General features: G+C 40.1%; 1 protein-coding gene across 1 annotated transcript in view; it reads right to left on the bottom strand.

The window, feature by feature from the left end:
• The window catches only part of AOAH (acyloxyacyl hydrolase), a 75150-nt gene that overhangs the window by 24097 nt on the left and 36716 nt on the right, over positions 1 to 14337 (bottom strand). The window contains exons 10-14 of the mRNA XM_066177439.1: positions 13904 to 13952; positions 13508 to 13556; positions 12299 to 12393; positions 5056 to 5147; positions 3032 to 3114 (exon numbers count right to left, since the gene is read on the bottom strand). Coding sequence (XP_066033536.1) covers positions 3032 to 3114; positions 5056 to 5147; positions 12299 to 12393; positions 13508 to 13556; positions 13904 to 13952 — 368 coding nt within the window. The remainder of the gene's footprint in view (positions 1 to 3031; positions 3115 to 5055; positions 5148 to 12298; positions 12394 to 13507; positions 13557 to 13903; positions 13953 to 14337) is intronic.

Below are 14337 nucleotides of genomic sequence, written 5' to 3'. Positions count from 1 at the left end.
GTGTTTTTGGAGGGGAGCTGGACAGGAATATTGTTCTTGGTGCCTGGCTTGGCTTGCCATCCCTGGCCTCTAGCTCTTGGCTGCATACCTCCTCCACCAGATCAGCATCCTTTCCTTGCACACGTGGGGCTGTGAAGCATCATTTTCAGAGGAAGGTTTAGTTGTCTCAGCTGGGGTTAGGTCAGGCTGGTGGGCAGCTGTTTGCTTTATTGACACTGAGGGTGCCTTTTTAAATCCTGCCATTCTGGGAAACTATTACGCCAAATGAGGCAATAAAAGTGAACCTTTACAATGTAGTGCCAGTGTGATGATTTAGAGAAGATATCCTGAGATTCTGCTCTCACTGGTAATTTTTCCCTTTTTTAAATTCACTTCTTAATTTTCTGCAGAGTCTTTTGCCCTGACACAGGCTCACCTCTTTTTATATCCTGCAGGTGTCTGTAGTGTAGGTGGAAAGGGAATATGTGGAGAGAAAAACGAATGATGAACACAGTGAGAGATTATAAAAAAAATCTACAAGGGAATTGGGAAAAGGAAGCACATGAAGTACTACTCCGATTAACGTAAAAAGAGCAGAACAAGATAATTAGGGTATCAGGTACTGAGACAAATTGGATTTAAATGAGAAGAACCATTGGCCTAGTCATCCTTGACCATCTAGTTTGGTCCTTTTTAAAATTCTCTCTCACCAGAAAGCCCACCTAAGGGAATGCAATAATGGGAGCCACCAACTCCAGTGCCCTGCAACTTACAGGCAAGAAAGTGAGAAGCACCTGACTGATGACACCAAAGACTTTCACAGAAGACAAAACCCCAGGAGCACCATGTGTACCACAGGAAAGAGGAAGGCATATGAAAGGCATTGCCAGTGTCATTGGTGCTGGCACCAGGAGGCATCTTTTAAGGTGAAAATGCCCACCTGAGCCTGGAAGTGATCCCTGCATCACGATACCTGTCTGTGCTATCTCTTCTGCCTGGTAGGATCACAGACTCAGAGAATCACAGAATTTTTAGGGATGAAAGGGACTTCTGGAGGTCATCTGGTCCAACCCTCCTGCCAAGACAGGGCCACCTTGAGCAGGTGACACAGGAATATGTCCAGGCGGGTTTGGAATGGCTCCAGAGAGGGAGACTCCACACCCTCCCTGGGCAGCTGTTCAATTCTCTGCTACCCTCAGGGTAAAGAAGTACCTCCTCATCTTGAGGTGAAACTTGCATTTTATCTTATGGCCATTGCTCCTCATCCTGTTGCTGGGCACCACCAGAAAGACTCCAGCACTGTCCTCTTGGCACCTGCCTTACAGATATTTATGTATCTGTTTGTTGGAGGTGGAGGGCTTGGGCAGATCCTTTTTGATCTCATTTTTTTTCAGGAAATTCTGACCATTTAATAAGTTTCTAAGTAGAAACTAGAGGCAGCAGGGCTCCTCATTTGTAGCCAGCATGAATCATCTGCTGGAAAGGAAGCACATCCTATATAGCCAAATTATCTACCCGAGGAAAATAAATTTTCCCAAGCTTCTGCAGCCAGTTTTCTAAAGCATGAAAATTAATTAAATACAGTAGAAACAAAAAGGCATAATCACAGCATAATCAAGTGTCTTTTAAACCTGCTGTTAGGGATACCAGCTAATCAAAGACACAAAAGCTAACATCATAAACCTCAATTTATAAAGAAGACTACTGTCACCCCTTCACACAGGCCCACTGACAACCCAGGATTTCTTGTTTGCCTTCATTCTTCTGGTTTAAGGTTTTCATTCCTTGATAGTAATTTTTTTAAAAAAATTTTACCTCCAAAAAGAGGTAAGATTAATGAAAAGCCATGTTCTTGTACCAGAACTATCCTCCAGCTTAAACCATTCTTCCCTCTCTGTGGTGTTTATGCCTCAAAGGAATTCAAAATGGTAATACCTTTTAATTAATGCTTTGCTCAAATGTCAACATGTCGTATCATCCCTTCAGAAGTCTCCATTGCCCTAATCCTCCCCCAAATCTTGCCCTGTATCCCCATCAAGGTCAGTCCTCTGTAGATAAATGGGATCAAAGTCTGAGGTTTTATCAGGGCTAGTGTGAGGAAGGACTGTCTCCCTGTCTCTAGAGAAAATGCCATTCATGATGCATCTTGAAATCTTCTTACCCTCTTTCTTCTTCTACCCTGCACTCTTGATAGTTTCTTGGAATTTCTCTTTGCACCCCAATGGCTCTGCCCCTCCACCACCTCTGGCTGATGGGCCACTAGTTTACAGAGAAGTCTTATCATTACTTCTGTCATGCATGTTTTTTTCCAATGGTATTTGCTGCAATTCCTGCCACTGTTATTCCCAAGCTCATCTAAATTATTCCTGTGTAAGGACTGTGTCCCACTCCAGGATGGTTAATACTCTGCAATTAAGCATCATTCACAGAAGCCATCAAGCATGTACCTTGGCCTTTGCCCTAAGGTCACCACTGCAAATGTTAAGCAGCATTAGCCTCAGGAGAGGTGCAGGAGGGACACAGCTTCACTCTCAAACCCACTGCTCTTCCCTGCTTATCTGCTTCTCTACCCACTTCTTATTTCTTGTATTAATCTTCCTCTTCTTCACTGCACACTGGGGCACCATGCAAGAGACTTTCCTTAATTCTAGGTAGATCAGGTCTGCTGCATATTTATATGCATATACATATATATATACATAAATGTTTTTTAATAGAAAGATGATGTGTGCCAGCTCCACAAAATAAATTAATCAAAACCCAACAGTGTTAAACTTTGTCCTGTCTTTGTCCCCTCAGTGTTAATTTTTGTTTATGTCTTTGATTACTTATTAAAAATCTGTTTTGAGAGCCCATTAAGATGCCAGCACCACTGGGTTAAGTAAGTGCTGAGTTAAGTGAGTGCAGTTCTTTATTTTTCCATAAGAAATGCATGCAACAAGAAGGGGTTTCTCTTTGTTCTTGACAGATGTTCATTAATGCAGTATCAATTATCAGCACCAGTAATGTTAAAAATAATAACAATAAAAAAAGTTTTCAAAAGTTAACATACCATTTTGGGAAATGTTCTGCAAGTCTCTGTGATTACAGCGATTTCTCTTGCGTAAACGTAGATACAGAGAGTCTGTCCACCCTCTGAAATAAATTGAGAAAATGCAAACTGCTAAAGTCATATGATAATGATGAAAATACAGCTGATATTAAAAATGAAGGGTGTTCTTGTCTCTGAAAAACTCAGTACCCCAGTTATGTATATGCTTCTATTCCACCATCTCGCTTTTTTGGTGGTCATAAATCTTTTTAATCTTGAACAGGGTGGCCTAAAATAAAGCAAAGATATCTGCTCAGAAACTATAAATCGATGAAGAGTTTCTCTGACATTGTTCCATCCAGGAACAATGCTTTTATCCTGGTCTTTCAGATAAGGTGTTTATAAACCTTTTTGTTATACATCATTTATCAAAACAATTTTGTTGGTTATTCACAAATTGACTTTTCAATTGCTTGTTATGGAACAGTAAATAAAAGAGAAGAAATATTGGCAGGGCAATCATTTCTCAAGATCATAAATCTTGGACAGATTAATCTGAAAACAGGTTATGCTTGACTGTTATAAGTTCTCTCCTTTATTTTGCACTGTTGAGAAAAAAGAAAAAAGAAAAAAAAAAAAAACAACAAATGAAAAGGATAACAGCCCGAAGGGTGATGAGGAGACCAAGCTCCCAGCCATGAGTAGACCAATTTCTATCATTTCTATCTGGGCTGCAGCTGTTTGTTGGTTTGTTTTTTTATTTTTTCTTTCAGGAGTAGAGGAGATTAAAAACTGAACACTAGACCAAAGTTTATCACTGACAACTTCAGGGTCAGTTCTAAGCTCTGAACACTTGTGAGCTTCAGATTCTTTGGAGCCCAGACAAGCACTGTGTACTAAGAGGCAGGGCATCGTAACAGATTTTTAAACATCAGTTTTGCTATGGCTCTGACAGAGAAGACTGCATATCTCTATTGGCTTGTCAAGTGGTAAACTGCCTTAAAGCAAATAGTGTGTGAATGTAGCTGAGGCTGAGAGCCTGGATTTTGCACAGGGAGAAAAAAGGAAACAAAAAGTCCAAGTATACGGTGCAACAGATCTTTTTCCTAGAAAAAAAAAAGTTATTCTGCCAGCTTTTAAAGTCTGCTGGTAGAAAGCCTCTTCAGGCTTGACTAACAGCTGCTTGGTTTGGCATTCAGCTGTAATCCTGACCTATCCTGGACATAAGAAATAAAAAATTATCTGAAACTTAAGTCAGACCAGGCACTGGTTGATGATTGTATCCTACAGTTCTTGCAGGATTCAAAGGCCTCTTAATGCTGGCCAGAGAGACGATTAATAAAAAGATTTTTTTTAAAAAAACCCCCAAACTTCACAGTTACAACTGCAGGCATGCCAAGGTGTTTTGTATTTGGACTTTATCTTCCTTCCCTTCTGGCAGAGACTTAATTTTTTTCATCTATCCCTGCAACCTCCCCCATCCACATGAGCCAAACTAACACAGCAAATTAGGTCACAGACTCTTTTAAATTCTCCTTTTGCTATTTCCCTCTAAATGTGTTTTAAAAAGAAGATGTGGGAGGGGGAGAAGAAAGATTTCCCCCCAAAAGGGAACACTATGAGGCTACCATTTATTCCACTGTTTCAGCAGCAAAAAGGAAACATGAGGAGGAGAGGAAGATTTAAATTAAACGGAAGAAAAGAGAAAGTCTGATTTTTGTTACTTTCAGCAATGCTCTCCTTCCCCTGAGTTTTGCAAAAAAACTAGCTGATCTTTTATTTCTTTGGGGGTTTTCTCCTTCTAAATTAAAGTTTGACTGGTTTTAAAACCTACCCTGAATTTCAGGAAAACTTGCTTATACATTTACAATCTATATTTTAAATACCCTAGATCCAGGGTTGATCTTGGTTTTAGAAAGAGCAGATGCAGAGCTGAATAGCATTTTTCTCTTTCCTTTCAAGCACTGTTTTGGTTTTTTTTCCTTGCTGTGCTCTGAGAGACCTAGAGACCTGCTCAGACTTGGCTGCCCTGTGTGTTGGCTTACCCGATGGTGGAATTCAGAAATCCAGTGATCTCTGAGAACTGGGGCCAGTCAAACTCATCACTGAAAGCCATGGGGAGATTAGCAAACGATTTCTGAAAGAGAAATTTTTAAATCAACCCGATTTCACCCTCACAGACATAAAATCCCCCTAGAAAATCTGAACACTTCTCAGCCAGAGCCTTAGCCAGACAGCAGCAACTGTAACTACTGCTAGTAGTGGTAACTATGCATGCATATACTTAAAAAGATGGCTTTTGTAAGACAGGCATATGAAGAGATGGAGGAAGGAAAAGCAGAGGAGATATCTGAATTGTGGCTCTTGGCACCCTTTTTTAATGAGAGAGTGCAAAATTCCTCCTTAAGTGAGCGTGAACTGCAGGTGCAGATCCCCAAGGCAGCAGCTGATTGCTCCAGCACCCATCCTGCCCAAAGGTGTGTCAGCCTTGGGCACAGGAAGAGATGACAGCATGATGTCCCCAGAGAATATGGCAAAGGCATAATGTCAAATCCTCTCAAAGTTCCCCTGCCCTCTTCAGAAGGATGAGCTGAGAACACTCAACGGCCTGAAAACCTCTGCCTGGTCCTCACTAAATTTTGGGGATGGCACTAAAGCAACAGTCAGAAAGGCCTCTGAGCATGGCAGGGACAAGGGATAAAAACACATCTTTTGACATAACCTTCCTGTGCAAATACATGCATCCTTTACCCTTCTCTGTTTTGCTGATATTAGTCCCTAATGCTTTTTTTTAACAGCGCCTGCCCCTGTGAAAGCCTCTCTACAGATGCAAGCCATGTTGCACATTCAAAACACAGTGCCTTGTTCTTTGTCTTCTGAATGTCCCAAAAACCATGAAAGGTTAGGAAAATAGCCTTGATAAATTGTGCCATCTCAGAAGGACAGAGCATGGAGTAAATTTCCAGCTTCTCCTAGTCTGGGGTACACTTGCAAAGACAAATGTATAAATCCAGCGTGCTCATAAAGAGGAAAAACTGCTGATGAAAAAGGTAATAACCAAAAGAAGGTCAAAACATAAAATCAGAGAACCTACAGCCTGGTTTAATCCATATAATTTATTAGCTTCATTTTCTCTTCAAGCAATTGTGGGGTTTCCTTAAGACCTCAGTGCTATAAACAACAAGCAGGCGGGTAATTCTTTATCCAGGAGGGTCAGAGTAAATGAGGAGCTAGAACAGAGCTAAATCTTGTGCTCCCCACCAAGTTCTAATTCCCAGAAAATTATTGTTTAGGTGAATGGGAGCTATACTTGAGGATATGGGTTTAATGTATGTCTAAGGGTTTTGACTGTAAGAGGATGGAGGGAGATGCAGGGAAAAGGGAGGAAAGGCAAGTAAAGGGGGGGTTGTGGGGGACAGGAAATCCTGAAGCCATGCTCTGAGCAGTCTAATGCACAGCAGATGCCAGTTTACAGCATGTGACAGCCCATTTGACCGACTTACAGTGCATCTGCATTAGTTACCAAGGTGAAAAGGGGCCTGCCTAAATTATCTTTCAGTTTGTTCTCTTTCTCTCTCTCACATACATATATGTGTCCTTGTGTGTATGTGTACATACAGATAAAAAGAAAAAAAAAATCCTTTTTTTAGTGCTTCAGGGAAAATTCAAATTTGCCTTGATCAAATCTCTTAGTTTTATATGCAAACAAGCACTTAATCCAAGGGCACAGCTATGAGCAGAAGTGGAGGGATACAGCTTAGCTTGGCCATTTGCAATGTTTTCCTCCTCGCAGGTTTGCATTAGAGGTGAGAGAAAGAGTCACCTAGCACAGAAAAAAACCCTGCAGATATGACCTCTTACAAGTGACACATACATTAGAGTATAAAAGAGATAGGAAATATTTAATACTTAAAAAAAATCATTTTATGAACAATTCTCTCACTATTTCTCATTGGCATTCCAAAACAATATCTTCCTTGGACAAGTCCCAGTAATTTTTAACTGTTTGGTTTTTTTCCCCTTGCAAACTTGGCTTAAATATGAATTTGACAGAACCTAACTGAGCTGCAAATTGATTTGAAGAAGAACATTTGAGACTAAAATTATAGTTGCATTTGAAAACTGTATATACATTTAGCATTGACACTGGTCCAACAAAGCACTTAAAGGCCAGACTTTTGAAGATGTTTCAGGTTCAAAGGGTGAAGATGAGTAGCTAATGGAAAATTCAGTAGAATGCTGAACCTTAAACTCTGCATTGATGTAGTCTGGAAAGTACAGCCTAACAGACTGTGTTGCTTAGTCTCAGATGCAAATGTGCCCCACTCTAGAGGTGCAACTGTGTTGACTTTTAGCATAAAACTCTCTTGAGCACAGCCTTGTTTAAATACCATTCTCTAGACTATTCTGGCTGAGAAACCTACTTCAGCCCACGTGCCAGATTTTAGCAGAGAATCAGTAGGAAATTATTCCAGCCTAGCTTCAAATGCCATATTTCAGCCTCAAATGCTTTAGAAGGGTCTCATTTCAGTGAACATCCTGCTCTCCTAGATGTGTCCTGCCTTGAAGCATGGGGCGGCCCAAGCCATGACTGATGCTAAACAAACACATGCCAAGCTGTGCTTAAATGGAAGAAGGTTAAGGATTGCTGTGGCAAGAGATTTTCAAAATAAGAATACAAAAGGGCACTGGAAACCTAACACCCATACAAGCCTTCAGATATGTCAGTCCTGAAAAATCTGAAATCATTGTGGTATACCTTAATTTGAAGGAAAATTTCCTTCAAATATATTTGTGGTATATTTTAATTTGAAGGAAAAGGTATTTCTTTTTATAATGATTCTAATGCTGTTCAAATCCTGGTGGGAGTGTTAAGTACCACAGACAACTTTATTATTCTAAGTATACAAATAAGCAAACCTTAAGCACTTGAGAAAAGCATACCCTATCTTTTTAAAAAACACAAATTGCATTTATGCTCTGTAAAGCTGCATGGGACAGAGGTTTGAAATTAGCAAAACTATTACCTTATTTCCCACAAAATGCAATATCTTCATCATGACAATACTAGCTTGGAGAAACCTGCCTGTGTCTCACTGGATCTGGAGGAATGCTAGATAATGCTTTTAAAAAGAATTTCACACATCAAACTCCTGCTTTTTTTTCTAGTGGTGCAAAAAAAAGAAGTCAGTGGGATAAGTGTTCAGGACATCCTAAATCCACATTTAAAGAAATTATGAATTCTGCTAATAGGAAATAACTAATATTAAACAGTTACTTTAATGATACCTGGGAACCCCTGAGTTTGTGGGCAACTAGGTATCTACTGGACTATGGATAAACGTAGGATTTATTTTTCTCTTTATTCAGGAACAAAATAGAGATCCAACAGTTTTAAATTGCATCTTTCTAGAAAGGGTATAATTTCCATCACATTTATAAATATAGTGCTTTTACCTCAAAATAAAGTGTCTCTAAAATGAGATATGCAAGTTGCTTCTATTCCAGACATTCAAGAGAAAAATGCTGTAATTAGTAGCTATTTGGAAATCAAGTGTAAGCAGATGGACAGAGCAGCAGGAGCACAATATCCGTTGCTAGACATACCAGTGTTTTCAACTTTAGCTTTCTGCAATAAACATCTACCTCAAAAAAACCCCCTAGTACTTCTACTTTGCTAAACCTTATGACGTACATGTCTACTGCATGACATTTCATTTTTAGAGTCCAAAATTTCAGGTTAAAGGGATTAACATTCAGCTCAATTTGGGCTGAAACTCTTAAAAGAAAAGTCTGGCAAACCCAGGGGCTATTGATAACCAGAAAGCCAAAATAAAGTTGACTCAACCCCTTCTTGGAGATGTATAATTCTCTTTGTGTAAGGTACTCATGACTTCCCCTATATAGGAAAGAGTGGTGGTTTGTTTGTGGATTTGTTTGTTTGATTGTCTCATCTGTAGAAATAGCATGCCTGAGCTGCAGTTTTCAAAGATGTTTCCTCCTCATAATGGGTATTTTCCACACTGAGTAATGTCTCCATGTGCTCTTTGTGGGAAGAACATACTCTGAGAGGGATGCTAACTGTTTAGGTGACTGGCTCCTGGGTAGAGGCTTTGGAAATAGTACTGGAAAACAAGTCCCCTCTCTGATAGCATGCCAGAGGACTTGATATGGGAGAAGTGAATGATGCAACTTGATACATCTCATACAACATGAGACATATAACAGAAGCATGTCCCCCTGCACCAGATTACACTAGGACCTTTACAGGGCAAAGCTAAGAGGGCAGTAAGTTCCTCATTAGCCCAGGAAACCCAAAATCCAGTGTATAGCATCTTCCCAACAATGCCCTTCTAGTCAATGGCATGGACATACTCATTCCAAAGCTGTTCAGCCCAAATATTCATCTTGTCACCCCTGTGTTGAATATCGAGCTACCTAAATGACATCCTGAGTGAATTTCTCATTTCCATTCTTTTTCATTCCTTACTCATCATAGCCTCTCCTTTGCAAAGTAGACTACATACAGCAAAATCAGGGAAAACAACCATTCTGCCGAGCCTCTTAATGAAATAGCATTTCTCCTGAAAAATTATTTCCGAACTTAATTCACTTTAAAACCGGAATTAACAGCTGCCACTGATGTGGTGCTGATTAGCAATGGGCCCACAGCATTGTTACCAAATGTAAATTTTACTTTACACTTGTATGTGTAAACACTTGTACATGTAAACACGTAAAAAGATAAATAGAAATAAGAAATATGTGAAATGTGGAAAGCATATACAATAAATATGTAAAGATATAGAAAAACATTAAAGTAATAAAATAATACACTAAATAAATCTGAACTAACAGGTACGCAACTTTTTCCTGTGCACATGATAAAAAATCTGGTAATGGCAAGGATGAGGAAGAGCAATTTGAAATTCCATGTAGAGGTTTGAGTTTCTATTGAAATGGAAATTAAATTTTGAACTTACCATAGTATTGACTGTGGATAAAACCATTTAACAAACTAATATTTTTATGTGTCTTGTAAGAAATTTTGGCAGAATAAAAGACAAAGTGTCTTGAGTTAGCACAAGGGAACAGCAGGCACACAAAGCTGATGCTTTATCCTCTCCTCTCCAAGGCCTAACTTCAAATTCTTGCTGTGGTCCCAGATTAAAGATGTTTCCTGTAAGATTAGGACACAGAGTCTCTGCCCTCTCTCTGGTCATGAAACCATTGGATGTGCTTCAAAATTCTACTTGAGGGAAGCCTTGCACTGAAAAATCATCTAAGCCAGTTAATTTGTTAATTAAGCCTAGAGATGAAGGATATTTACCAGTGGCATTTAATACAATACAAGAGGCAATAGTATTGTACCTTCAGAACCCCAAGGCAGTTAAATTGCTGCTGTTGACATTCTCCACAGAGAAAGCAAGACACAGAAGAAAAGGAGAAGGAGGAGGCAGTGATAAAGTCTGAATTAGTCCAGAAATGGTATTGGTGACACTTTTGTGCTCAGGTGACAACTTTTGCACTCATGGTGAGCTGGTTCCAAACTAAATAACTTTTTACTTTTGCTAGAGTTTAATCAAAGATAATAGTTTTTATACAACTGAGATCTCTGCATGTCTGCATTAATATTTAACTGACGTATTTTTGCCAGGTTGGTAGGAAAGCTTGGAAATAGTCCTAGAAAAAACCATATTGTTCCCTATCCCAAACCTCACATATATTTTTTGGGCCTTGCACAGAGTGCAGCAGTTCCCTCCCCATGCAAGCTGCTCTACACTCAGCAGACAGTAACAAAGAGCCTCCAAAACTCACTTTTGTAATCTGCATTTCAGCTCCCAACCTTGAAGCTTGTGCCTTAGTATGCTATTAGCAGACCTTGACCCACCCAGCTGGTGGATCAGCAAGCTTCAAGCAAGAGAAATTCTTTGTAAACCTTCATTACAGTGATAATAAAATGCTGACATGGCCTAAAACTGGTCTTGCCTACATGGCTCTACTACTAGTGTTACTGTCAGAATCATCATTGCCATCAGTATTATGATCATCTTTACTAGATGAGATAATCTCAATTATCATTAGTGCTAATTTATTATGTTCCTCATCAGCTCTGTCATCAGTGTCATTCATCTAATTGTTGCTCATAAGCATTTAACAAAGAAAAACAACAGCTAATCTGCAACATTTAAATCAGCTCTGGGAGTGAAAGTGGAAAAAAGCCCATGAAACTCTCAGACCTCCCACAGCACTTCAACTACTAACAGTCTGGAAAAAGAATTGTTCTCCAGAAAATGTCTGTAACCTTATTCTACAGACACTAGTGGATGAGCAGAAGGTGTTCATCAGGAAAGGTGGGCAATGATTATCTATCTGTCCACCTCTGTGCAACAGACCCTTGTGCAGAGAAGGTCAAGGTGCAGTCCTCTCTAGTGAGGGACTGACAGCACTTCAGGATAGGAAACAACAGTGAAGGTCAGGAACATATAATTTATGCACATTTATCTCCACCTCATAACTGCAGTTTGCTGAAATGATCTTCTCCTCTCAATTATTTCATTACATGCCAGTGAACTGCAACAGGCTCAGTATAGTTCACAGTCAAGTGCATTTTGTTGTTTTTTGAAAGTAGGAAATGCTGGGATACCACCCAAGGATAGACATCAGTGTGGCAGTGATATTTTACGGTCACAGGAACTCTTCCCTTGAGGACAAATCTATTATAAATACTTGGATGACCCTCAAACACCTGCGAATGCATTTGTTCAAAAAAACAGAACACTGGAGTTATGAGACCTATTTCACATATGCCACAGGATGAGGGAAAACAATCCAGGGCACGTCATTTCAAAGCCAGATTCCTAGAGCAGAAATTCCCCGGCTGTCAGCAGGGTCACTTCTGCAAACACTCTCACAGCAAGGAGCCATCCCAACCAGCCAGCTAATGGCAGGTCTCATCCCAGAGACAGCACAGGTCTCCTTGAGCCGCATGCACGTGCCTGGAAAGCCAGATGTCCTGGTTTGTGTCTCTGGCACAACACTGGGACACTGCAGCCAAACTCTTCCCTGACCCAATTGCACAGATGTCGGAGGAGCGGCAGTAGCTCAAGGCTGTGCTTTTTTATCTTCATAGGAGCAGATGTTGGAGGGGATGGATACACGTGAGACCATAACTACAAATCTCAGTGCAGTGAAGCATTTTGCACTTGTATCCCCTTGGCAACCTTAGCACAGCAGAGAAAGCAAATGGCAACCAGTGGTTTTGGGAAGCTGGGTGTGACTTCTCACCGCTGACATCTGCGTGACGGTCATCCACTCAGGAGGGATGTGGAAGTGAGCGCCGGCCGAGTCTCCCAAGAGCACGACCCCTTTCGAGTCTGCACCTGATGGATGCATTTTGTTAGTCACATGGGCAGAGGGAGCAAACTGAGAACAAGAACAGTGCTTAAAGAGGAACAGCAGTAGCAGCTGATGGAGTCACAGGGTGACTGATTGCACCGCTCTTCATGTGGCTTAAATGTTCAGACACTGCAATAGGATTTTCATTCCATCTGCAGCAGAATCCGTCTAACAGGGATTTGCCAACAACCCTAGAGAAACAACTGGGGACTGGGCATGAAAAACAGGGGGAGGTCTTGCTAATCAGAAAAGAATCCTGGTTGTATTCAAATTGTGTGTAATTTCAGCAGAGGTTCTGCTGTGCAGACAGTGTTTATTTTTACTATCCATAGATTATGCATTAAAAAGTACTTAAACATTTAGGGAAATCGGATTACTCAGAAAATTGCTCAAAGCTCCTTATAACAGAACTGGGTGGTGGATGTGCTACTCATATGAGTGTTTCTGCTAGAACAATCTGTCTGGTTTATAATTAATGTCGCTTAACATTTGTAGATTAGCCTTTCATCTAAAAATGTTGAGGAGTCTTGCCAGGCAATGGTTCATCCCCAGGATACTGATTTCAGTGTAAGGTGAGGTGAGTGGCAACTGCAGTCACCGCTGCTTTGTGAGGCTTTTATTTGTGCAATGTGGACACCCAGGCACCCACCCACATCATGGTCAGAGAGATCAGCTGATGCCATCACTTCATCCCTTCAAGGCCTTCTCTGGAAAAAAATGTATGTATTTATGGTGAGAGGTAAAACTGGACAAATGCAAATGTTGAGCTGCTTCCCTAAATCTCAAAGCCATTACTCTGGATTAGTCTTCAGGCACCAGAGAAGATACGGAGGTGATATTTTAGTTTGCTGCTGTCCCCGATCTATGTATTCAGCTTCATTACTGAGCTGACTTTTAACAGGAAATTACCAGCAGCCTGCGTTTTTCAAGTTTCATCTTTACCCATTGTCAAGATTAAAAAACCTCAATAATTTTGCTTTTCTCATTGTATTATGAAGCCTATTGTCTTTCCCTTGCTTTGTGAATGTGCAAATATTGAAATATTTATAAAATTAATATTAAGACACATGGTTTCTTGTATTGACTGTAATGATTTACCTTTGCAGAATTTCTCCTCATAGGGAATTCCATCTTTTGGATCCACACCCTGTTGGAGAAGAGAAAGGGTAGGTAACAGTATCTATCTAGCACCTGAAGAGTGGCAGTGCAAAACAGAGGTTGAGAATTTAGTTATTCTTCAATATTTGCCTGCAGGAGGCACTGCATCATAATAACGATGTTTTCCATTACATTACCTTAATAAGTATATTAATTAAGTATAGCTTAATTAATCATATAAGCTATAATTCAAACAATCATAAGCATCAATAAACACACTTAATATCAGTTAATAAAACCAGAACAAATAAAAAAGAAATATTTGCAAACTAAATCAAAGACTAAGGAGGACAAAAGAGAAGCAGCAATCAGGAAGGTGCAACTTCATTTACTTACCCATATGCCATTGCAGTTGGAGTCACGTTTTGCATCCCAATTATCAGGACTGAAACGGAGACACAAAAGGATAAGCAATGTCATCAAAAAAATTGGGAAATCAGATTCCCAGTGCCATTCTTCACCAAGATTAAAAAGGAATCATAGATTCCTTTCTGCATGGAAGGGTGGGGGTTTCCCCCCTTCGGATCTGGGAAAGGCAATTTTTCCTAGCAAAATGCAAATGCAAAATGCAATATTAATTTAAAGTTTAAACTGGAAGTTGCTGAATGAAACTTATCCTTTCAGTCAGTGGTCTGGCAACCCTCCTCACCTCTGGTCTGTCTGACCAATTTTATCTGCAGGTGCTTCAGAGAAACTAAAGAAATATGTGCACCACCCCTGCAAATGAGTCCCATCTATGGTCTTGATCATCCCCTCTTGTCTCCCTCACA

Source organism: Chamaea fasciata, unplaced genomic scaffold (genome assembly GCF_029207755.1).
Source record: "Chamaea fasciata isolate MVZ Bird 193981 ecotype frontalis unplaced genomic scaffold, bChaFas1.0.hap1 SCAF_1, whole genome shotgun sequence".
In the NCBI taxonomy this organism is placed as follows: domain Eukaryota; kingdom Metazoa; phylum Chordata; class Aves; order Passeriformes; family Sylviidae; genus Chamaea; species Chamaea fasciata.
This window is presented reverse-complemented; position numbering and strand designations above follow the sequence as displayed.